Source organism: Vanellus vanellus (assembly GCF_965231255.1).
Source record: "Vanellus vanellus genome assembly, chromosome: 13".
Classification (NCBI taxonomy): domain Eukaryota; kingdom Metazoa; phylum Chordata; class Aves; order Charadriiformes; family Charadriidae; genus Vanellus; species Vanellus vanellus.
The window spans coordinates 20,986,773-21,009,375 of NC_138918.1; the positions used below are offsets into that span (position 1 = coordinate 20,986,773).

A 22,603-nucleotide genomic window follows, 5' to 3' on the forward strand; every position below is an offset into this window, starting at 1 on the left:
AGACCTGCACGGCTGAGCAGGGAGCTTCTGAAAAAGCTCAGGTGGAAGAAGGGAGTTTACAACAGGTGGAAGAAGGGGCTGACTGCTTGGGAGGAATACAAGAATGCTGTCAGGGTATGCAGGGAGGAAACAAGGAAAGCCAAGGCAGCCTTGGAATTGAACCTGGCGAGGGATGTCAAGGCCAACAGGAAGGGTTTCTTTAAGTATATAGGAGACAAAAGGAAAACTAGGGAAAATGTGGGCCCTCTGTTGAACGAGACAGGTGCTGTGGTGACAGATGATGCAGAGAAGGCGGAGTTGCTAAATGCATTCTTCGCTTCTGTCTTCACTGTTTGGGCCAGTCCTCAGGAAACCCAGACTTTACAGGTAACAGAGAAAGTCTGGAGGGAGCAAGACTTTCCTTTGGTTGACGAGGAGCAAGTTAGAGATCAGTTAGATAAACTGGATATCCACAAATCCATGGGGCCTGATGGGATGTACCCTAGACTGCTGAGGGAGCTGGAGGAAGTCATTGCTGGGCCGCTCTCCATCATCTTTGAAAGGTCCTGGAGGACAGGTGAGGTGCCTGAGGACTGGAGGAAAGCTAATGTCACTCCAGTCTTCGAAAAGGGCAAGAAGGATGACCCGGGAAACTACAGGCCATTCAGCCTCACCTCCATTCTGGAAAGATGATGGAACAGCTTGTGCTGGGTATCATCTCAAAGCACCTGGATGAAAAGAAGGTTATCAGAAGTAGTCAACATGGATTCACTAAGGGGAAGTCATGTCTGACTAATCTGATAGCATTCTATGATGAAGTGACTAGATGGGTGGATGAGGGGAGGGCAGTGGATGTTGTCTACCTTGACTTTGGCAAGGCTTTCGACACTGTCTCCCACATCATCCTCACATGCAAGCTTAGGAAGTGCGGGCTAGATGAGTAGACAGTGGGGTGGATTGAGAACTGGCTGACAGATAGAGCTCAGAGGGTTGTGGTTAGTGGTGCAGAGTCTAGTTGGAGGTCAGTAACAATTGGTGTCCCTCAAGGGCCAGTACTGGGTCCAGTCCTGTTCAATATATTCAACGATGATCTGGATGAAGGGATAGAGTGTACCATCAGCAAGTTTGCTGATGACACTAAACTAGGAGGAGTGGCTGACACGCCAGAAGGCTGTGCCGCCATACAGAGGGACCTGGACAGGCTGGAGAGTTGGGCAGAGAGGAACCTAATGAAATTCAACAAGGGTAAATGTAGGGTACTGCATCTGGGGAAGAATAACCCCACGCAGCAGTACAGGTTGGGAGCTGACCTCCTGGAGAGCAGCTCTGTGGAAAGGGACCTGGGAGTCCTGGTGGACAACAGGATGACCATGAGCCAGCAATGTGCCCTGGCGGCCAAGAGGGCCAATGGCATCCTGGGGTGCATCAAAAAGAGTGTGGCCAGCAGTTCGAGGAAGGTCATCCTCCCCCTCTACTCCGCCCTGGTGAGGCCGCATCTGGAGTACTGTGTCCAGTTCTGGGCTCCTCAGCTCAAGAAGGAGAAGGAACTGCTGGAGAGGGTCCAGCAAAGGGCTACGAAGATGATTAGGGGATTAGGACATCTTTCATACAAGGAAAGGCTGAGGAACTTGGGTCTCTTTAGTCTAGAGAAAAGAAGAATGAGGGGGGATCTTATTAATGCTTTCAAATACTTAAAGGGAGGATGCCAGAGGGATGGGAGGAGTCTTTTTTCAGTGGTGCCCATTGATAGGATGAGAGCTAATGGGCACAAGCTTGAGTATAGGAAGTTACACCTTAACATGAGGAGGAACTTCTTCACTTTGAGGGTAGTGGAGCACTGGAACAGGATGCCCAGAGAGGTTGTGCAGTGTCCCACTCTGGAGACATTCAAAACCCGCCTGGACGCTGTCCTGTGCAACCTGTTGTAGGTGACCCTGCTCTGGCAGGGGAGGTCGACTAGATGATCTCCAGAGGGCCCTTCCAACCCTGACTATTCTGTGATTCTGTGATCCAGCTGGAAAAATGACCTTTCACACAGTAATTACTAGGAATGGAGGAAAAGGGCACTTGGTAGAACTGACAGAGGCCTTGGCACCAGGCACAATAGTAAAGCACACCCAGCCAAACGGAGCATACAACCCTCTTTTTCTGCTTCAAGACCAATCTCCCGTGGATCTGCATTGAATTCTAACCATGTGTCCTGGTTTGAGGTAAAACACAACCAATTTTGTTCAGTAACTTCACTTCTTAGCTGGGCCTCTTCTAACTACTGAAACTAACAGCATATTGTGCAGACAGTGTTCACTTGCTCAGAGGGGTAAGACCAATTGTTTATAGCTGATGCCCAGGCATGGTATGCAGAGAGGCTCTTGCTTATACTTATTGCTATAACCCCCAAGGCCAACCAACTTTGTTATTTGCCCCGTTGGAGGGTCAGAAGCAAAAAGCATAGTGGGGTCCCACCTGCAGGGAGGAGCGGACAGGACAGGTGACCCAAAACTGACCAACAGGGTATTGCATCCCATCTGCCTCATGCTCAGTATAAAAGCTGAGGGATCAAAGGGTCAGCTCTCTCTTCCTTCAATGGCCAACGTTTGAGGAGGACTCTCAGACGTCGGCCTGTGATCCCGATCCTGAATGCAGATCCGGAATCCAGTTCCCGTCCATCACTGAGTCCAGGCTGGGAATGCCCCAGCCGGTGTCCTGATTGTCATCTCGGGAGCTTGATACGGTTTTGTATATATTTCATTATTTCTTTTTATTTTATTATTAGTATTTCATTACTTTAGTTCCTTCTAAACTCCTAAGTCTCTTTTTCCTCCTCTGCCTTTGAAGAGGGGTAGCAGAGAGCATCTGTCGGTCCCATCTTGGGTCGGGAAAAACATGTAATAGAAAAGCAAACTGACAAACTCACAAATTCAAAATTTAAAAACCTTTCAGACTCATTTTCAGAAGGACAGCAATAAACCCTGGACATCAAAAAAACACATCCAATGTCACACACAGCACCACCAAAACTGTCCCTTCACAGCCCCCAGCATTCTCAAGGATCTTCCAAATTAGCAGACAGACTCCATCCGAAGGAAAGCTGCACACACAACTTCTCCTTACTGTGAATCATATTTGACTTCTTACCATGTATATGTGACAAGCAAGAGATTTTCTTCCAGTAACTTTTTAAGGAAACAAGTCTATGACAGTCTTTCCCATTACAGCTGTAAACATGGAAAGCACATATGGGACAGTCAGACAAATATAACAGATGTGATCTTCCACACACTATCAGATACGGAGGCCCACCTCCAGATCATTACAAGGAGAAGGGCAAGAAGTTAACACCTGCACAAAGGAAGGGATCACAACATAATCGTCTAGTTTATGGCACTTAGGGTAGCTACATAATTAAGGTGTCTAAGGAAAACACAGTTTGCACTTCCCAGAGTTTCCCTTGCTGTGTTGACCATAAGTACATAATTAAGCTGTTCCTTGAGGAGTGACAACAACCTGTAAACGAAGAGGAAGAACTGCCAAGGCCTCCCAGTACAGCTGGAGTAACATGTCTTAGGCCAAACGTCATTGGGAAGCCGAAGCTCACTCAGCATGAACCCACAGCTGGGCACTGAACAGGGAAACTGTACCACAGAGCACGGGGAGTGGGAAAGGGCAGAGAAGCAGGAGAGGGAAGCGTCTTGGAGCACGCGTGGTCCGAGGAACTCACCGGGGCAGCGGCGGGGTCCGCGCGGCGAGCGGCGGCAGGGTCCTCCCCGAGCAGCGGCGCGGGCTCGTCGGGCGGCGGGCGGGCCGGGAGGGTGTCGCAGCAGCTGCCGCCCGAGAAGCGGAGCTGGCTCTTGCGCGAGTCGGCCGTGAGCGACACCTCGTGCGAGTAGGAGTGCAGGAAGGCGCGGACGCCGTCGATGCCCACGAAGTGCGAGGCCGGCACGCCGCGCAAGGCGCCGCTGCCCGCCGCCAGCAGCTGCGAGCGCCGCCAGCGCCGCAGGCGCAGCGCCAGCAGCAGCAGCAGGAAGGCGAGGAAGAGGCAGGACACGGCCGCCACGGCCACCACCAGCCACCGCGTCAGGCTGCCGGCCGCCTCGCCCCCGGCCGCCGCCGCCGCGCTGCCCAGCTCCCACAGCAGCTCGCCAACGCTCTCGGCCAGCACCACCGTCAGCGTGGCCGTGGCCGACAGCGCCGGCCGCCCGTGGTCCTTCACCACCACCACCAGGCTCTGCCGCGCCGCGTCGCGGGCCAGCGGCAAGCGCGCCGTGCGCACCTCGCCGCTGTGCAGCCCCACGCGGAACAGCCCCGGCTCCGTCGCCTTGGCCAGCTCGTACGACAGCCACGCGTTCTGACCCGCGTCCGCGTCCACCGCCACCACCTTGGCCACCAGCGCCCCGGGCTCCGCCGAGCGCGGCGCCAGCTCCACGCCCGCCCAGCCCCCGACCGACCCCGGCGGCGGCGACGCCGGCGGGTACAGCACCTGCGGCGCGTTGTCGTTCTCGTCCACGATCACCAGCCGCACCGACACGTTGCTGCTCAGCGCCGGCGCGCCGCCGTCCTCCGCCCCCACCCACAGCCCCACCTCGCGCACCTCCTCGTAGTCGAAGGACCGCAGCGCGTACAGCGCGCCCGTCTCCGCCTGCACCGACACGTACGACGACAGCGGCGCGCCGCGCAACCGACCCTCCCACAGCCGGTACCGCACGCGCGCGTTCTGACCCCAGTCCGCGTCCGTCGCCCGCACCCTCAGCACCAGCGCGCCCGCCGCGTTGTTCTCGGGCAGACGGGCGCTGTAGCGCGCCTCCGCGAACACCGGCGCGTTGTCGTTCACGTCCAGCACGCGCAGCGCCAGCACCGCGCTGCTCCACAGCGACGGCGACCCGCCGTCCGACGCCCGCACCGTCACGTTGTACTCCGACACCTCCTCCCGGTCTAACTCCCTCGACGTCACCACGCGGTAGTAGTCCTCAAACGACTTCTCCAGAACGAACGGGACGCCGCCGTCCAGGGAGCACCGCACGTCTCCGTTGGCCCCCGAGTCCCGGTCCTGCACATGCAGCAGGGCCACCACCGTACCCCGTGGGGCGTCTTCCGAGATCGCGCTCAGCGTCGACGTAACTGTCAGTTCGGGTGCGTTGTCGTTAACGTCTGTCACTGTGATCACGACTTTCGCCTTCTCAGAAAGATCCCCCCCGTCCCAAGCCTGCACCTCGAGTTCATGTGAGGAGGTTTCCTCGAAGTCCAAATCGTCCTTAAGATATATTTCTCCGGTCTCTGAGTCCAGGTGAAAAAGTTCCGAACCTCGATCAGAAATTTTTTCAAAAGTGTATTTGACGTCTCCGTTTATCCCTTCGTCGGCGTCAGTAGCCGTAACGGTGATGAGGGCGGAGCCCACAGCTACGTCCTCCGGCACACGCACCGTGTACTCCGCCTGGCTGAACACAGGCGCGTTGTCGTTCGCGTCCAGCACTGACACGCGGATTCGCGCCGTGCCCGTCCGCGACGGCTCTCCGCCGTCCATCGCCCTCAGCACCAGCTCGTGAAACGCCACCTCCTCCCGGTCCAGCGCCTTCGCCAGCACCAGCTCGGGACGCTGAGCCCCGCCGGGGCCCGCCTGCACGGCCAGCGAGAAGTGCTCGTCGCCGCTCAGCTCGTAGCTCTGCACGGAATTCACTCCCGCGTCTGGGTCGTGAGCTTCAGCCAAGGGAAACCGCGACCCAGGGGCTGCCATCTCGCTCACCCTCAGTTCCCTGTCTGCCTCTCGGAAACTGGGGGCGTTGTCGTTAACGTCCCTGATTTCCACTTCGATTCCGTAAACTTGCATTTCCCCCGCCACGATCACCTCACAGCGCAGCACGCATTGCTGCACGCTCTCGCACAGATCCTCTCTGTCTATCCTCTCCGCCGTCACTAAATGTCCCGTCTTCCCGTGCAGAGCGAAATACTGCGTCCTACCCCTATCTATGAGGACGACGCCGCGGTTGTGGAGCGCCGGCAGCTCCAGCCCCAGGTCCTTGGCCACATCGCCCACGAACGTGCCCTTCGGCAGCTCCTCGGGAACCGAGTAGCGCAGCTGCCCCCTCGCCGCCTCCCACGCCGCCACCACCACGCACCACAGCAGAGTTCGCTCCCGCAGGATCCAAAGCCTCCCCGCCGCGTACATCTCCGGCGCCGCACCGCCAGAACTGCCAGCAACTTCCCGCAGATCTCCGCCCGGTATGGATCTTGCTCCCGGTCTGCTCGCCTTTTCTGACCGCTGCCGCCGTCCCCTCAGCCTCGCTGCAGCACGGCTCCGCACCGCGGGGACGCTCGCAGACCGCCCGGCCGCCCAGGCAGCAGCCTGCCAGCGAGCGAGAGAGACGGGCCGCAGCGGGCGGGGCTGCCGGCAGCGCTCCGGCCTTCCTCTCGCTCCTCCTCGGTCAACAGCGGCGCCCGCAGCCTCCTCCCGGCACTGCAGCCACACAGCGCTGCCCGCCTGCCTTTCCCACGGGCAGCTCGCGGGGAAGGCACACTCGCCACGGAGACATCGTTTCCCGTCCACCTGTGATCTCCTGCCATGCCTTTTCTCCAGCCGAGCTCCCCTTTGTGCCTCGAGACGATCAACACCCGACAGAAATAACACTCCTCCGGTGGCCGTGGTATTTCTACCGCACGTTTTTGCGGAGGCGATATATTACATCCATTAGTCTTAATATGACGTGTATTATGTTACGAGCCTTATACGATCAGTCCGAAAGCACATCCACCACAACGAATTCCACAGCTTTTTGTAGCAGTCGGATTTGATTGAAGTTTCCCTCAATCCTTGAGCACATCAAAAGGCCGTCATACAGCCACATTCATTTCCCACATCCAGACCAAGAAAACAATCCAAAAACGAGTAAAATATTTTTTTTCAATATAACGTGCACAATATTATGAGTCTTATCCCAGTCGTCCAAAATCACAGTCTCCATCAAGAATTTGTGTAGCAGTCATGCTTGACTGACTGATAAAAGGATTGCAAAGAGAACAGCCTCTGCTATAGAAAATGTGATATTCAGACCAACCCCGCCCCCGGAGAACCAGACGTTATCAGGCTCATTAACTCAAGCGGCAGGAACTTTGCCTCAAATACCACAGTTCTTCGGAACACGCTGCAAATTAACAACACGACCACTGAATGAGATTAGACATTTAAAGGCTGAAGAAGGTGGGATCAACGAACAGGGAATCTAGACCCCCCTGAGCCCGTACACGCCCTCAGAAGGTGACGGTGATCAGGCACCTGCCTTGGGCTCTGGGATTTCTCCCTAGAAGACATTCCTGGGAACACAGAGCTTCCCTACTGCTCGAAAATCAGCCTCTCCCACTTAGCCCTGTTTCAGGCTGTGGGTCACTTCACTTCGCACTCATTGTACTACAGCTACCCATAGACAGCAGTCACACGTCAGAGCGTCGTAATTTACATTTGTTGTAAATGCTTCTTGTGCATCTGTTTTCCGGATATGTGTTTGTTCTCAAAAGTATGTTTCCATTGGATGAGGGAAGTTGAATTACATTATAATGTTGGTACACCCAGAAATACTGGAAAAGGAAATTTGAAGGACTCTAACGTGTGGTTTCCCTTATTTGATAGCCCAGATTAATTTAGAGTTTACACATATTTACATTTAAAAAGTAATTACATCGCTTGAAAAACCAGGAAGGGGTTTCGACGTTCTCAGAAATCGCGGTGTAAATAACTGATGCTTATTACTATTCAACATTGAAATGTTAGTACATCTATCTACAGGGACAGCTCCTACTAGATAAGGAAAGGTGAAGGAGTTTAATGTGGTGTTTCCCCTTTGAAGTGTAGGACTGCAGAAGACAAGTACAGCTAACCACCTTTAAATATGCGCGGACCTTTTGTAAATGTGTAAATGGACCTTATTCAAGGGCGTATTTGTTCTCATTTTGAGTATTTCACTGTTGTTTTACATACGTCGTCAGGATGGGTAGAGCCCTTCCCTTGTAAACAGGCAGACACAACAAAAGCTGCAAAAAGTGCCTGAGACTATGCATAAATGTGCATGTGGACTTCAGTTAAGTGCCTCATTTCTATCGTTTTGAGTATCTTCTGCTCCATTTACACAGGTTCTCAGACTGACTACAGCCCTCCTCTTCTAAACAGGCAGACACAACCACTGCTGCAAAAAGTGGCTGACACTAAATTTCTCGGTTTAGCATTCCCCTATCAACGCCATTGATCAGGTCCAATCACCTTTCCTCGGGAAAAGGAGAGAGGAAAAGAAGACAGGGTCTGAAATATCAAACACGTTTGTCTGCCTTTTGGGGTTTGTTTTCTTTTCTTTTTTTTTTTTTTTTTTCTTTGAGACCCCGTTCTACACCTTCACCTGTGTAACAGGACAGAACTACCATACAGCGTAGAAGAAGAAGTGAAATAACTGCACAAAGATCTCTGAAAAATCATGCCTGGACCAAATTCATCCGTCCCATTGATGCTGTCGTTCCTGCAGCAGCGTTCCCCAAAAAGATGACAGGGCACACGGCAGAAGAAGAGAACATTCAGAAGGGAGGAACAAGCTGTAACTTCTCCATTCATGGAGCCACACGTATGTTTCCTCCATGAAACAGCATTAACCAACAGAAAAAAACAGTTTCAGAAAAAGGGAACAGGAAGGATCTCTAACACCAGGCGTTCCCAACATTTTCTCGACTCCGTCATGCAGAACCATTATTATACGTTTTCCACCGTTACTAACGCATACGAAAATTGTAGTCAAAAGCTCTCAGCTAAACCCGAACCTGTGACCACCGAAGAACCAAGATGTACCGCCGCTTGATTCCTGCTGTGACGACACATGGATCAGCATTACCCAGATAAACGAAGTTAACCCGTCCCACTACTACTACCATTTCTGCCATCTCGGCAGCAGCATTTGTTAAAAAAATGGACGACACTCTCACTAGGGACAAAGAATCTGTCTCTTTTCCATTCAGGGAGCTGAAAGCACGGTTTTTGGAGAGTCTGATACCAAAAAAGAATTAACCAAAATTTTCGTGTCCAGCTATCAACATTGTCCAAGCACACAGGTTCAGGAAAATCGATCAGAAAGGAAACATCTCTGATACCGAGTGTCAACATCGAGTCTGTCGTGCAAAATCAACGGATCTTATTCCACACAGTAAAGGGTCATCTTCACCGTTACTAATTCATACCATTTGAGAGAACACAAGAGATATACCCAAAATCTCCCAGATGAACCTGAAATTGTAAGCACCGAAAAACATGGCAGTTCCGCAGCTAAAGGCTTCTGTGAACGCTAGTTACCGGATGACCTTTTTCTTCACGGAGACACGGAGCATGCACAGCACCCGGCTACCACACTGCGAAATGGGAACAGGTTTCTGTCCAGCTATCAACCAAGTCAAGTACAGAGCTTCAGGAAAAATAGATCAGAAAGGAAACATCGCCAATACCAAGTGTCAAACACGATCCCATCATGCAAAAACAGCAGAAGTCATTCTGCACAGTAAGGGTTCGCCTCCACCTTTACTAACTCATACGATTTTAGACAAACACAAGAGATGTAGGCAAAACCACACAGCGGAACCTGACCCTGTGAGCACCCACAAACTACGACACGGAGCAGCACTGCCTATGCACACCACCCGGCGAAAACCCAGCGAAATCGGGAGGGAGGTTCAGAAGAGGTCAAGGAAAACAGCGAGAGCAAGCGGGCTTACACACCTGAGGGGCGTCGGCGACGGCGGGCGGCTCTCCCGCGCCGGCGCTGCTGCTCGGGCTCCGCTTCCCGCAGGGCTCCCCGCCGAGCAGCTCCTCCGCGGGCACGATGGGCAGCGGCGGCGGCGGCAGCCAAGCGCCCTCGGCCACGGCGCGGGCCGGCGCCACGCACAGGTTGTAGGAGTAGGGCAAGGTGCCCTCGCAGAAGTCGGCCGGGAAGGCGGCGCCGGCCACGGAGAAGCGCTGCGCGCCCAGGCAGCGCAGCACGGCGGGCGGCCCGGCCCGCCGCACCCGCGCCAGCACGGCCAGCGCCACGCTCAGCAGGAACAGGGCGGAGAGCAGCGCCAGCGCCAGCACCAGGTAGAACTGCAGCTCCGCCGCCGACTCGGCGCCCGCCGCCCGCTCGCTCAGCTCCGGCAGCGCCTCCTGCAAGCTCTCCGCCAGCACCACGTGCAGCGTGGCCGTGGCCGACAGCGCCGGCTGCCCGTGGTCCTTCACCACGGCCACCAGCCGCTGCTTCGCCGCGTCCCTCTCCGACACGGCCCGCGCCGTCCGCACCTCGCCGCTGTGCAGCCCCACGCCGAACAGCGCCGGCTCCGCCGCCTGCACCAGCTCGTACGACAGCCACGCGTTGCGCCCCGCGTCCGCGTCCACCGCCACCACCTTGGCCACCAGGTACCCGGCCTCGGCCGACCGCGGCACCACCTCGAACGGCGGCGCCGCCCCCGCCCCCTCCGACGCCCCCGCCGCCGCGCCCGCCGCCGGCCACAGCACCCGCGGCGCGTTGTCGTTGCGGTCCAGCACGAAGACGCGCACCGTCGCCGTCGAGCTGCGCGCCGGCGCCCCGCCGTCCTGCGCCCGCACCGCCACCGCGAACTCGCGGCACTGCTCGTAGTCGAAGGAGCGCTGCGCGTACACCGCGCCGCTCCGCGCCTCCACCGACACGGACGACGCCGCGCCCGCGCTGCCGCCCGCCAGCCAGTAGCTCACGCGCCCGTTGGCGCCCGCGTCCGCGTCCCGCGCGCGCACGCGCACCACCTCCGCGCCCGCCGCGTTGTTCTCCGCCACGTACGCGCTGTAGGCGGCCTCCTCGAACACCGGCGCGTTGTCGTTCACGTCCGACACCTCCAGCACCAGCGCCGCGCGGCTCGACAGCGCCGGGCTGCCCCGGTCCCTGGCCACCACCGTCACACGGTGCTCGGACGCCTGCTCACGGTCCAGCGCGCTCGCCGTCACCACCTTGTACGACCCGCCCGACGACGCCACGATCGACAGCGGCGACTCGCCCGACAGCTCGCACGACACCTGACCGTTCTCCCCGGAGTCCGGGTCGTTCACGTTCAGCAGGGCCACCACCGTGCCGGCCGGCGCGTCCTCGGGCATCGGACTCGACACCGACAGCAGCGTGATTTCGGGCGCGTTGTCGTTCACGTCCAGCACCTCCACCTCTACCTTGCAGTGCGCCACCAGACCGCCCTCGTCCCTCGCCTCCACCAGCAGCGTGTAACCTCGCGTGTCCTCGAAGTCCAACGCCTCCTGCAGCGTGATCGTCCCGCTCTGCGCGTCCACCGCGAACTTCTGAAGCACCTTGGCCGGCATTTTCCCGAAACCGTAGGTGATGTGGGCGTTGCTGCCGGCGTCGGCGTCGGAGGCCGAGACGTTCAGCACCTTCGAGCCCGGCGGCGCGTCCTCTCGCAGGCTAACGCGGTAGCGGTCCTGCGCGAACACGGGTGGGTTGTCGTTGGCGTCGGTGACGTTGATGCAGAGCTGGGCGGTGCCGCTGCGCGGCGGATCGCCGCCGTCCAGCGCCGTCAGCACCAGCCGCAGGCTCTGCTCGCTCTCCCGGTCCAGCGCCCGGCGCAGCACCAGCTCCGCGAACTTGCTGCCGTCCTGGCTCTCCTTCACCTCCACCGCGAAGTACCCGTTGGCCTCCAGCTCGTAGCCCTGCAGCGAGTTGCTGCCCACGTCCGCGTCCTCCGCGGCTCCCACGGCAAAACGAGCGCCAGGAGAAGTCAACTCGTTGATCTCCAGATGGAAAACGTCTTGCAGGAAGCGCGGCGCGTTGTCGTTGACGTCCTGGATGGCCACCTCGACGTGGAAAACGTTGAGCGGGTTCTGCACCAGCGCCTCGAAGCTGACAGAGCAGGACGCCGACTCGCCGCACAGCTCCTCCCGGTCCAGCCGCTCGCTCACGTACAGGTTCCCGCTCTCCCCGCTCACCGCGAAGTATTTCAGCTGCTTTTTAGCGGCAGACGCCACCCGCAGCTTGCGAGCCGGCAGCTCCGCCGGGCTCAGCCCCAGGTCCCGCGCCAGCGGCCCCACCAGCGAGCCTCTGCCCAGCTCCTCGGCGATGGCGTAGCGGATGCGCTCAGGCGCCGCCCGGCAGCACAAGCACAGCAGCAAGGCGCCCAGCAGCACCACTCGCCCGGCTGATCGCCCGCACCTCTGACTCTGCCTGCCCGCCATTCTCGGCACCGCTCGCCGCGTTCCTGCCTCCTGCCGCCGCCCTCGCTCCCTTCCGGACCCGCTCGGCAGCGAGCGCAGGGGACGCCGGACGGCAGCGATCTCGGCGCGGACTCGGACGCCGCTGCTCCCCGCGCCGCGCCGCCTCTCGCCTCTGCTGCCCGGGCCGCTGCCGCTCTGGCCGCCGCCGGGCGAGTCAGCAGCCCGCGGGGGCAGGACGCTGAGGCAGCTCCGGCGCCGGCTGCGGCTCAAGCCGCTTCTCCGCCTCGGCCAACAGCGGCACCCGGAGGCGCCGCCACGCCACTGCAGCCGCCCGATGGCCGCGCTCCCGGGGGCACGGGCTTTTGCCGCCCGTTTAGTGGCTGCACCCAGCTTTGGGGTCTCCCTTTTGTCAGAATCATGAAGCGCAGGGGGACTTGCTTGCTGTGATGCAAAAGGCTGAGATAAACTGTCAAATACTTCTTAGTTCATCTTCCTGTGTCGCAGTTACTATTATCTGAAGAAATATTCGTGGCAGAGCAGTAGAGGAACACAGCTGCTCTTCATAAAATCAAGACGGAATTATGAGATCAAAAGACGATGTTATAAGTACAGAATCCTTTAAGAGCTTTTTAGCAGTATCTCGGGGTTTTGAATTCCGTTTCCTTACCTAGGAGACATACCCAGAAGGAAAGTTTCATCTTGGAGTACACCATAAGTATTTACAAACAGAATTAAGCAAAAGTCACTTAAATCCTTTCAGAAATGGCCGGGAAAGACTTTCCATCTTCCCTGCATTTCTTCCTTTTGCTCATGGAACTCTCTGATGCTTTTTCCCACCATTCATTGAACTCTTTTGTTTATGATGCACAAAATTTCCATCTTTTAGGTCTCCATACTCAGGGGCTGACAACAGGAAAATGCAAACCCACTTCAGGTCTTTCATAGAACCATAGAATGGTTTGGGTCGGAAGGGACCTTCAAAGATCATCTGGCCCAAACCCTTTGCCATGGGCTGGTGTCCTGGTTTGAGGTAAAACAGGACCAATTTCGTTCAGTAACTTCGCTTCTTAGCTGGGCCTCTCTAACTACTGAAATTAACTGCATATTGTGCAGACAGTGTTCACTTGCTCAGAGGGGTAAGACCAATTGTTTATAGCTGATGCCCAGGCATGGTATGCAGAGAGGCTCTTGCTTATACTTATTGCTATAACCCCAAGGCCAACCAACTTTGTTATTTGCCCCGTTGGAGGGTCAGAAGCGGAAAAGCACAGTGGGGTCCCACCTACAGGGAGGAGCGGACAGGACAGGTGACCCAAAACTGACCAACAGGGTATTGCATCCCATCTGCCTCATGCTCAGTATAAAAGCTGAGGGATCAAAGGGTCAGCTCTCTCTTCCTTCAATGGCCAACGTTTGAGGAGGACTCTCAGACGTCGGCCTGTGATCCCGATCCTGAATGCAGATCCGGAATCCAGTTCCCGTCTCTTTTTTCCTCCTCTGCCTCTCTCTTTGAAGAGGGGTAGAGGGGAGCATCTGTCGGTCCCATCTGGGGTCCCTCAGGTCCCCAGCAGTGGATTTGGCCCAAACCACGACAGCAGGGACATCCTTCACTAGATCACTTTGCTCAAAGCCCTGTCTAACCAGACCTTGAACCCTTGCAGTGTTTGCATAGCCACAACTTCTCTGTGCAAACACTTCTGGTATCATACCACCCTCATCATAAAACATTTCTACTTTGAATCCAAGAAAATCTACCCTCTTTCACTTTTAAATCATTGCCCCTTGTCTGGTCACGACAGGCCCTGGTGAAACGTCTCTCTTCATCCTTCTTTTAAGCTACTTTTATATACTGACAGAGTGCAATAAGGTCTCCCCAGAGCCTTCCAATCTCCAGGCTGAAGAACCTCAACTCCTTCAGCCCTCACTTGTCTTCTCTACAGCCCTGCACAACTGGCAGGTTTACTTCTGACCCTCTCATAATTAGCAAAAACAGCTCATGAGAGGATAATACACTATGACTATAACACACCAAGAAGGAAAGTACATTTTTCTGCTCACCACTATTAAAAGAAACAGAAGGATTCTAAAGCACATGAATGACAAATGGCCAAAATAAAGGAGGAGCGGTCATCCAAGAGAGAATGGGTCATCAAACTAATGGCTTAGTGGGTATATCCTTCCCCTTTTTTTATCACACACACTGTTCCAAGGAGATGAGACATCTACTAAGGTCAGCATATATCTCTCCCTTCCAACAATGATAGCACAGAAACTCACCAGGAAGTTGTCTTGGTCTTCACTGCAGCTGTTGAAATTCGTCCCTGAGAGCACCTGGAAGTCATGCATATCTGAAGCTGCAAGTGCAGCCCTAAAGCCTTACTCTGGACTCCACAGAAGGGGGTTTCCTTTTAAGAAATAGTCATCAGCTCTCAGCTATTTTTTTCTACTGTGTGGCCTGCTCGTCTCCCACAAATATGAAGCCATAAGTGTAAACACCTTATCACGCGCTTCTTTCTCAAGCTCAGTCTTCTGAGAAACTACGACAGATTCTCTCTTAGCTTCTGCTTCATTTTCCTCACACATACATTTCTAACTCACGTGGCTGAAGTAAGTATTTGCTGCAAAACAACACTCAGTTTCCAATGCAATAGCAGTACCCAGAAATGGGGAAAATGAACCACGACCTTCCAGGAAACAGAAGCCTGAAAGAAAGTGTGAATATAACTGTGAAGAAACTATACATCACATTATTACAGGGAGATACAGAGGGATAAAGGAAGTTTCACACAGGAATTAGAAACCACTCTACCCATGCATTATCATTCCACATGCACGTATATTGTGCATATACTCTATTACTGCAGGACTACCATTGCCTTTAAGGACCAGGAAAGAAGGATAACAAAAAAAAAAAAAAAAAAATGGCACAGGCCTTGGCACCAGGCATGAAATCAAACCATTGCTCATCCACATTAACCCACCACTTTCCCTGGTTTGAAGCCAGCCTGTTGCCTTCCTTGCTCTGCATTCACAGCCTTTCCTTGCACCACGGACAATATCCCATAATTTAACCATCTGTCAGCCACAGCCAGAAGAGCATTTCACTTCAGGGAAACTGAGCTATATCAAAGCCTTTGCCTTGACAGCTGTACACCTTCAAGGTATAAAGGAAACTGCTTCCCCAGCCCAACAATTATATGAGATCTTTTAATGTTTTGAGGGTTACCAGCCACAGAGGCCCAGCTTTACACCTGGACAACAAGCAAGGCAAGAGTGGGAAACCTACAGAAGTGAAGGAATCACAGCTTTCCATTTCAGCTTACGTCAAGTACACACATTATGTGCCAGGCATGTCAGATTAGAAGGTACACACAAGAAGGGTGTCTGGCTGTAAAAAGTCCACAGGAGGCTCACACAGGAGCTCACACCAAAGACCAGAGCCATGGTTTCTCAACGGAATTTCTTTGGAAAATAAAAAGAAGATAATGCATGGAACCACATGGAACCACACAAGTGTGAGCCTCATCTAACAACTAGGACAAACATAACCTGTCTTTCAGACATTTCAAATTATACCACAACAAACTTTTCTACCCACCCTGTCTCTGGAGAGACAGAATTTTTCACCCCGACCAAACATCACACAACATGAAAGCAACCTTTGCAGGCAGACACAATTGAAAGTAAAGTTGCACACACAACTTCTCCTTGTCTGAGAACAACAGTAGTAGGTACACACGAAAGGTAAGTACTTGGTAAATAGTCCACAGGAGGCTTAAAAAGTGGTTGCACTAGAGCTCATAGCCGCAGTTCCTCAAAGTAATTTATCTGGAGAATAAAAAAAAAAATGAAAAACACATGGAACCCCAACAGTGGGGTTTTACATCCTTCTTTTAGATATTTCCAAATATAACACAGCAAACTCTTATACCTGCTTTGTCTTCATGCAACCCGAATTCTTCATCCTTCCCAGAACTCACACAACAGTAAAGATAACTTTGCAGACAGACATCAATTCTCTGACAGAAATGTCGCATACACAACTTTTTTACGGAGAACAAGGATCACAAGACAGACACATGCAAAGAGATTTCTTTGCTCTTTACACTAACCAATGCTACATAAAATATTGTCAAGTGCATAAATGATATGCAGTTCCAATAAAGAACCTCTCCTCTAAGTGTCACCTCAAAGACGCCATTCTCCTACTCCAGCTCATGGGCAAGATGGAAGACAGATGATGCCCAAACCTTAACCTAAACTGTACATCTCTGCTCGATAACTGCCCTTCATGGCAACCATCATGCAACAGGAAAGCAAGCTGCTCACACACAGCACCTCAAGACTGTCCTCAAACCCACCACAGCTAGCATCATTGCCATGGATCTTCATAATTTGCAGACAAGCTCCACCCAAAGAAAAGATGCACAGAAAACAGCTTATCATCGGTAAGATTTGAATTCTCGCCATGGCTATGTGAAAAGCAACAATATTTGTCCAGTTAACATTCTAAGGAAAAATGACTATGGAAGTCTATCTCTTCACATCCCTCAACATGAAAGACATGTACAGGAGAGTCAAGTAAATGTAACAGATGTGATCTTCCATACATTATCAGATTCAAAGGCCCACCTTTAGCCTAACACAACGGGCAAGGCAAGTGAACACAAGCAGAAAGGCAGAGATCACAACATACTCCATTAGATTAGGGCACTTACAGTAGGCACATAATCCAGGTATTTAGTAGGTAGCAAATACACACTTTGTTTTTCCCAAAGCTCCCATTGTGGCACTTGTCTCAAGTACATAATTCACCGTTAGTTAAGAATTGAAGACAACATATCAACAAGAACAACAAGAATTGAACGACAAGACAACAAGAATTGAAGGCAAACAGATCTCTTGTAGCCCTAACACCCTGCTCCCACAACTCTCATCTCCCACCCTTCACAACTAGCATGGTGTTCTTTCAGTCTTGTAATTACCAAGCACATGCATCAAAGGGCCAGTTGGCCAGATTATTTCTCTCAAATATGCACCACTCACACCATGGACTTCACATACATATCTTCACATCTCCGTCCTAAGAAGGAAGATACATTTCCCTGCTCAGTACACTTCAGAGACAATCATCAAAAGTCATAAAATAGAAGGGCAGTGGTCCTCCAGAAGAGACTGGGCCAGTGAACATCTGCAGAGGGTCAAGATCCCCCTCCTTACATCTCCCTCCCCATCCCGCCCTCATATGGCCCTTGCCATATCAGGTATTTTCAAGCCAAGACACATCTAGGTCCGTTTCAAATAAGTCAACTGCACAACAGGCAGACAGACATCGACAAGGGACCACTTGTTGCCCAGCTCATTCCACATCACGGTGCACAAAGATCAAAGCTCAGACGAATACAGAACCATTTAATTGCTCACCCCGTTATGGTGGAGAACCAGAAAGGATGACAAGAGTTAGAAACGATGAGCAGCTATGTTAGACACAGTGCCGTTAACACTACGTTTCAAGACTGTATACGCCTAATCAAGCACATGTGCAGTCAGTAAGATACCTGACCCTGCGAATTATGAAAACTGAATATCCATTTGATAATACTGAAATACATCCGTTCAGAACAGCTAATACCGACGGGAAAGTGGGTATTACACATGTCAGGGGGCAAAATGAGAAACGACCTGCCGCGTGATAAGAACACATACCCCACTCTAACCAAGCTCAAACCAACGGCAGCCGCGCTTCTCCCGACTCCCGCACCAAGTGCAACGCTGAGCAACGAGTCCACCTTCATCTCCCTGGAGCGAGAGGCACCAGCACACAGCGCGGTGCACACCGAAGCTTTCCCTTCCTTGTCACTAAACCTCCCTACGCAGGACACGGAAGACAGCGAGTGGGAAAAGGCAGAGATGCAGGAGAGAGAAGCGTCTTGGAGCACTTGTGGCCCGAGGAACTCACCGGGGCAGCGGCGGGGTCCGCGCGGCGAGCGGCGGCAGGGTCCTCCCCGAGCAGCGGCGCGGGCTCGTCGGGCGGCGGGCGGGCCGGGAGGGTGTCGCAGCAGCTGCCGCCCGAGAAGCGGAGCTGGCTCTTGCGCGAGTCGGCCGTGAGCGACACCTCGTGCGAGTAGGAGTGCAGGAAGGCGCGGACGCCGTCGATGCCCACGAAGTGCGAGGCCGGCACGCCGCGCAAGGCGCCGCTGCCCGCCGCCAGCAGCTGCGAGCGCCGCCAGCGCCGCAGGCGCAGCGCCAGCAGCAGCAGCAGGAAGGCGAGGAAGAGGCAGGACACGGCCGCCACGGCCACCACCAGCCACCGCGTCAGGCTGCCGGCCGCCTCGCCCCCGGCCGCCGCCGCCGCCGCCGCGCTGCCCAGCTCCCACAGCAGCTCGCCCACGCTCTCGGCCAGCACCACCGTCAGCGTGGCCGTGGCCGACAGCGCCGGCCGCCCGTGGTCCTTCACCACCACCACCAGGCTCTGCCGCGCCGCGTCGCGGGCCAGCGGCAAGCGCGCCGTGCGCACCTCGCCGCTGTGCAGCCCCACGCGGAACAGCCCCGGCTCCGTCGCCTTGGCCAGCTCGTACGACAGCCACGCGTTCTGACCCGCGTCCGCGTCCACCGCCACCACCTTGGCCACCAGCGCCCCGGGCTCCGCCGAGCGCGGCGCCAGCTCCACGCCCGCCCAGCCCCCGACCGACCCCGGCGGCGGCGACGCCGGCGGGTACAGCACCTGCGGCGCGTTGTCGTTCTCGTCCACGATCACCAGCCGCACCGACACGTTGCTGCTCAGCGCCGGCGCGCCGCCGTCCTCCGCCCCCACCCACAGCCCCACCTCGCGCACCTCCTCGTAGTCGAAGGACCGCAGCGCGTACAGCGCGCCCGTCTCCGCCTGCACCGACACGTACGACGACAGCGGCGCGCCGCGCAACCGACCCTCCCACAGCCGGTACCGCACGCGCGCGTTCTGACCCCAGTCCGCGTCCGTCGCCCGCACCCTCAGCACCAGCGCGCCCGCCGCGTTGTTCTCGGGCAGACGGGCGCTGTAGCGCGCCTCCGCGAACACCGGCGCGTTGTCGTTCACGTCCAGCACGCGCAGCGCCAGCACCGCGCTGCTCCACAGCGACGGCGACCCGCCGTCCGACGCCCGCACCGTCACGTTGTACTCCGACACCTCCTCCCGGTCTAACTCCCTCGACGTCACCACGCTGTAGTAACTGCCCCGGGAGCTCTGCAGCCGAAACGGGACGCCGCCGTCTAGGGAGCACCGCACGTCTCCGTTAGCCCCCGAGTCCCGGTCCTGCACGTGCAGCAGGGCCACCACCGTCCCCGGCGGAACGTCCTCCGAGATGTCGTTCAGCGCCGACCGCACAGAAATCTGGGGGGCGTTGTCGTTCACGTCTGTCACTGTGATCGCGACCTTCGCTGTATCGAAAAGCCCTCCTTCGTCCCTGGCCTGCACCTCGAGTTCATGTGAGAACATTTCCTCGAAATCCAAATCGTCCTTAAGATATATTTCTCCTGTCTCTGAGTCTAGGTGGAAAAGTTCCGACGCTCGCTCTGTAATTTTATGGAAACTATATTTCACGTATCCGTTAACCCCCGCGTCGGGATCGCTGGCCGTGACAGTGAGTAATACGGAGTCCACGGGAACGTCCTCCGGCACACGCACCGTGTACTCCGCCTGGCTGAACACGGGCGTGTTGTCGTTCGCGTCCAGCACCGACACGCGGATCCGCGCCGTACCCGTCCGCCCCGGATCTCCGCCGTCCATCGCCCTCAGCACCAGCTCGTGAAACGTCGCCTCCTCCCGGTCCAGCGCCTTCGCCAGCACCAGCTCGGGACGCTGAGCCCCGCCGGGGCCCGCCTGCACGGCCAGCGAGAAGTGGTCGTCGCCGCTCAGCTCGTAGCTCTGCACGGAATTCGCTCCCACGTCGGGGTCGTGAGCTTCAGCCAGCAGAAACCGCGACCCCGGGGCTGTCATCTCGCTCATTCTCTCCTCCAGCTCAACAGTTTTGAAGCTGGGGGCGTTGTCGTTAATGTCCGTGATTGCCACTGCGATTTCATAAACCTTCATTTCCCCCTCCACGATCACCTCACAGCGCAGCACGCATTTCTCCATCTGCCGGCACAGCTGCTCTCTGTCTATCCTCTCCGCCGTCACTAAATGTCCCGTCTTCCCGTGCAGAGCGAAATACTGCGTCCTACCTTCGGAGAGAACGCGGAAACCGCGGTCGTGGAGCGCCGGCAGCTCCAGCCCCAGGTCCTTGGCCACGTCGCCCACGAACGAGCCCTTCGGCAGCTCCTCGGGAACCGAGTAGCGCAGCTGCCCCCTCGCCGCCTCCCACGCCGCCACCAGCACCACGCACCACAGTAGGGCTCCCTCCAAACGGCCCTGGCATCTCCCCGCCGCGTACATCGCCGCCGCAGCACCGCTGGCAGCTCCCCGACGATCCGCCGCCCGATGCGGATCCGGCTCCCACTCTGGCGGCCAGCCGCTGCCGCCGTCCCCTCCGCCTCGCTGCAGCACGGCTCCGCACCGCGGGGACGCTCGCAGACCGCCCGGCCGCCCAGACAGAATGCCGGCGAGCGAGAGAGACGGGCCGCAGCGGGCGGGGCTGCCGGCAGCGCTCCGGCCTTCCTCTCGCTCCTCCTCGGTCAACAGCGGCGCCCGCAGCCTCCTCCCGGCACTGCAGCCACACAGCGCTGCCCGCCTGCCTTTCCCACGGGCAGCTCGCGGGGAAGGCACACTCGCCACGGAGACATCGCTTCCCGTCCACCTGTGATCTCCTGCCATGCCTTTTCTCCAGCCGAGCTCCCCTTTGTGCCTCGAGACGATCATGACTAGAAAAACATTACACGCCTTCCCTGGGCGTGTGGTTTCTTCCGGATGGGAAACATGTTTCTGTCATGCTGGTATACCGGTTACATTTTCTTATTATGACGTGTAGAATACTGCCACCCTTGCCCGAAAGTACAATCTCCACCATGTATTCCATAGTTTTTTATAGCAGTCAGGCTTGAATGACGTTTCCCTCATCCTTTCTGCAGACCAAATGGGCATCATATAGCCACATTAATTCCTCGCATCCCGACCAAGAGAACAACAATGAAGATCCCTCAAGTGGAGACCGGGGATTTCCTGCATTGGCTTTTCTCTAAAAACCTATTTTCTTGAACGATGCGTGTTTTTCTACCTCACTGGTCAAATGACTTGCTAATTGCCATAGACGTAAATAAAACAATGTTTCGTAATATGACCTGCAATATGACCCAGTCGTCCAGAAGCACGGTCTCCATCAGGAATTTGTGTAGCAGTCATGCTTGGCTAACTGCTACAAGGTTAGCAAAGAGAACAGGCTTTGCTATAGAAAACGTGATATGACCCACCCCGCCCCCGGAGAACCAGACGTTATCAGGCTCATTAACTCAAGCGGCAGGAACTTTGCTTTAAATACCACCGTTCTTCGGAACACGCTGCAAATTAACACCACGACCACTGACTGAGATTAGACATTTAAAGGCTGAAGAAGGTGCGATCAATGAACCGATAATCTAGAACCCCTGAGCCCCTACACCCCCTCAGAAGGTGACGGTGATCAGGCACCTGCCGTGGGCTCTGGGATTTCTCCCTAGAAGACGTTCCTGGGAACACAGAGCAGGAGGAGGCTCTCCTCCTGCTCGAAAATCAGCTTCTCCCACACAGCCCTGTTTCAGGCTGTAAATTGTAAATGCTTCTTGTGCATCTGTTTTCCGGATATGTGTTTGTTCTCAACAGTATGTTTCCATTGCATGAGGGAAGTTGAATTACATTATAATGTTGGTACACCCAGAAATACAGCTAATACTGGAAAAGGAAATTTGAAGGACTCTAACGCGTGGTTTCCCTTTTTTGATAGCCCACATTAATTTAGAGGTTTTCGAGTTTATACACATTTACATTCAAACAGTAATTCGATCGCTTGAACAACCAGTAAGGGGCTTCGGCCTTTTCAGAAATCGCGGTGTAAATAACTGATGCTTGTTACTATTCAACTAATTCTTGAGTCTTCACGCTGCTAGGACACCTTTTCAACCAAATACCGAAGACAAGGACGGCTGCACACCCTAAACTATGCGCGGAATATCTGCAAATGTCCGCCTGGTTTCTGGATATGCGTCTGTTCTCAACAGTATTTTTGAATTGGAGGAGAGAAGTTGAATTACATTGAAATGTTGATACATTTCCAGAGACAGCTCCTACTAGAAAAGGAAAGGTGAAGGAGTTTAATGCGGTGTTTCCCTTTTGAAGTGTAGGACGGCAGAAGACAAGTACAGCTGATCACCCTAAACTATACGGGCCATTTCTAAATGTGCAAATGGACTTTATTCAAGTGCCTAATTGCTGTCATTTTGAGCACTTCACGGTTATTTTGCATATGTCCTCAGGATGGGTAGAGGCCTCCCCTTGTAAACAGGCAG

General features: G+C 55.0%; 3 protein-coding genes across 3 annotated transcripts; all 3 read right to left on the reverse strand.

The window, feature by feature from the left end:
• Positions 1-3,574: 3,574 nt before the first annotated feature.
• LOC309677431 (protocadherin gamma-A12-like) lies at positions 3,575-6,139 on the reverse strand (the record flags this gene model as incomplete). Its single annotated transcript, XM_082490228.1, has 1 exon — positions 3,575-6,139. One exon carries the CDS (start codon positions 6,137-6,139, stop codon positions 3,575-3,577), a length of 2,565 nt encoding a protein of 854 aa, XP_082346354.1.
• Positions 6,140-9,676: 3,537 nt separating this feature from the next.
• On the reverse strand, positions 9,677-14,497 carry LOC309677432 (protocadherin gamma-B5-like; the record flags this gene model as incomplete). The annotated part of the gene is made up of 2 exons (XM_082490229.1): positions 9,677-12,592; positions 14,429-14,497. 2 exons carry the CDS (start codon positions 14,495-14,497, stop codon positions 9,677-9,679), a joined length of 2,985 nt encoding a protein of 994 aa, XP_082346355.1.
• Positions 14,498-18,020: 3,523 nt separating this feature from the next.
• On the reverse strand, positions 18,021-20,561 carry LOC309677433 (protocadherin gamma-A3-like; the record flags this gene model as incomplete). The annotated part of the gene is made up of 1 exon (XM_082490230.1): positions 18,021-20,561. One exon carries the CDS (start codon positions 20,559-20,561, stop codon positions 18,021-18,023), a length of 2,541 nt encoding a protein of 846 aa, XP_082346356.1.
• Between the last annotated feature and the right edge of the window lie 2,042 nt (positions 20,562-22,603).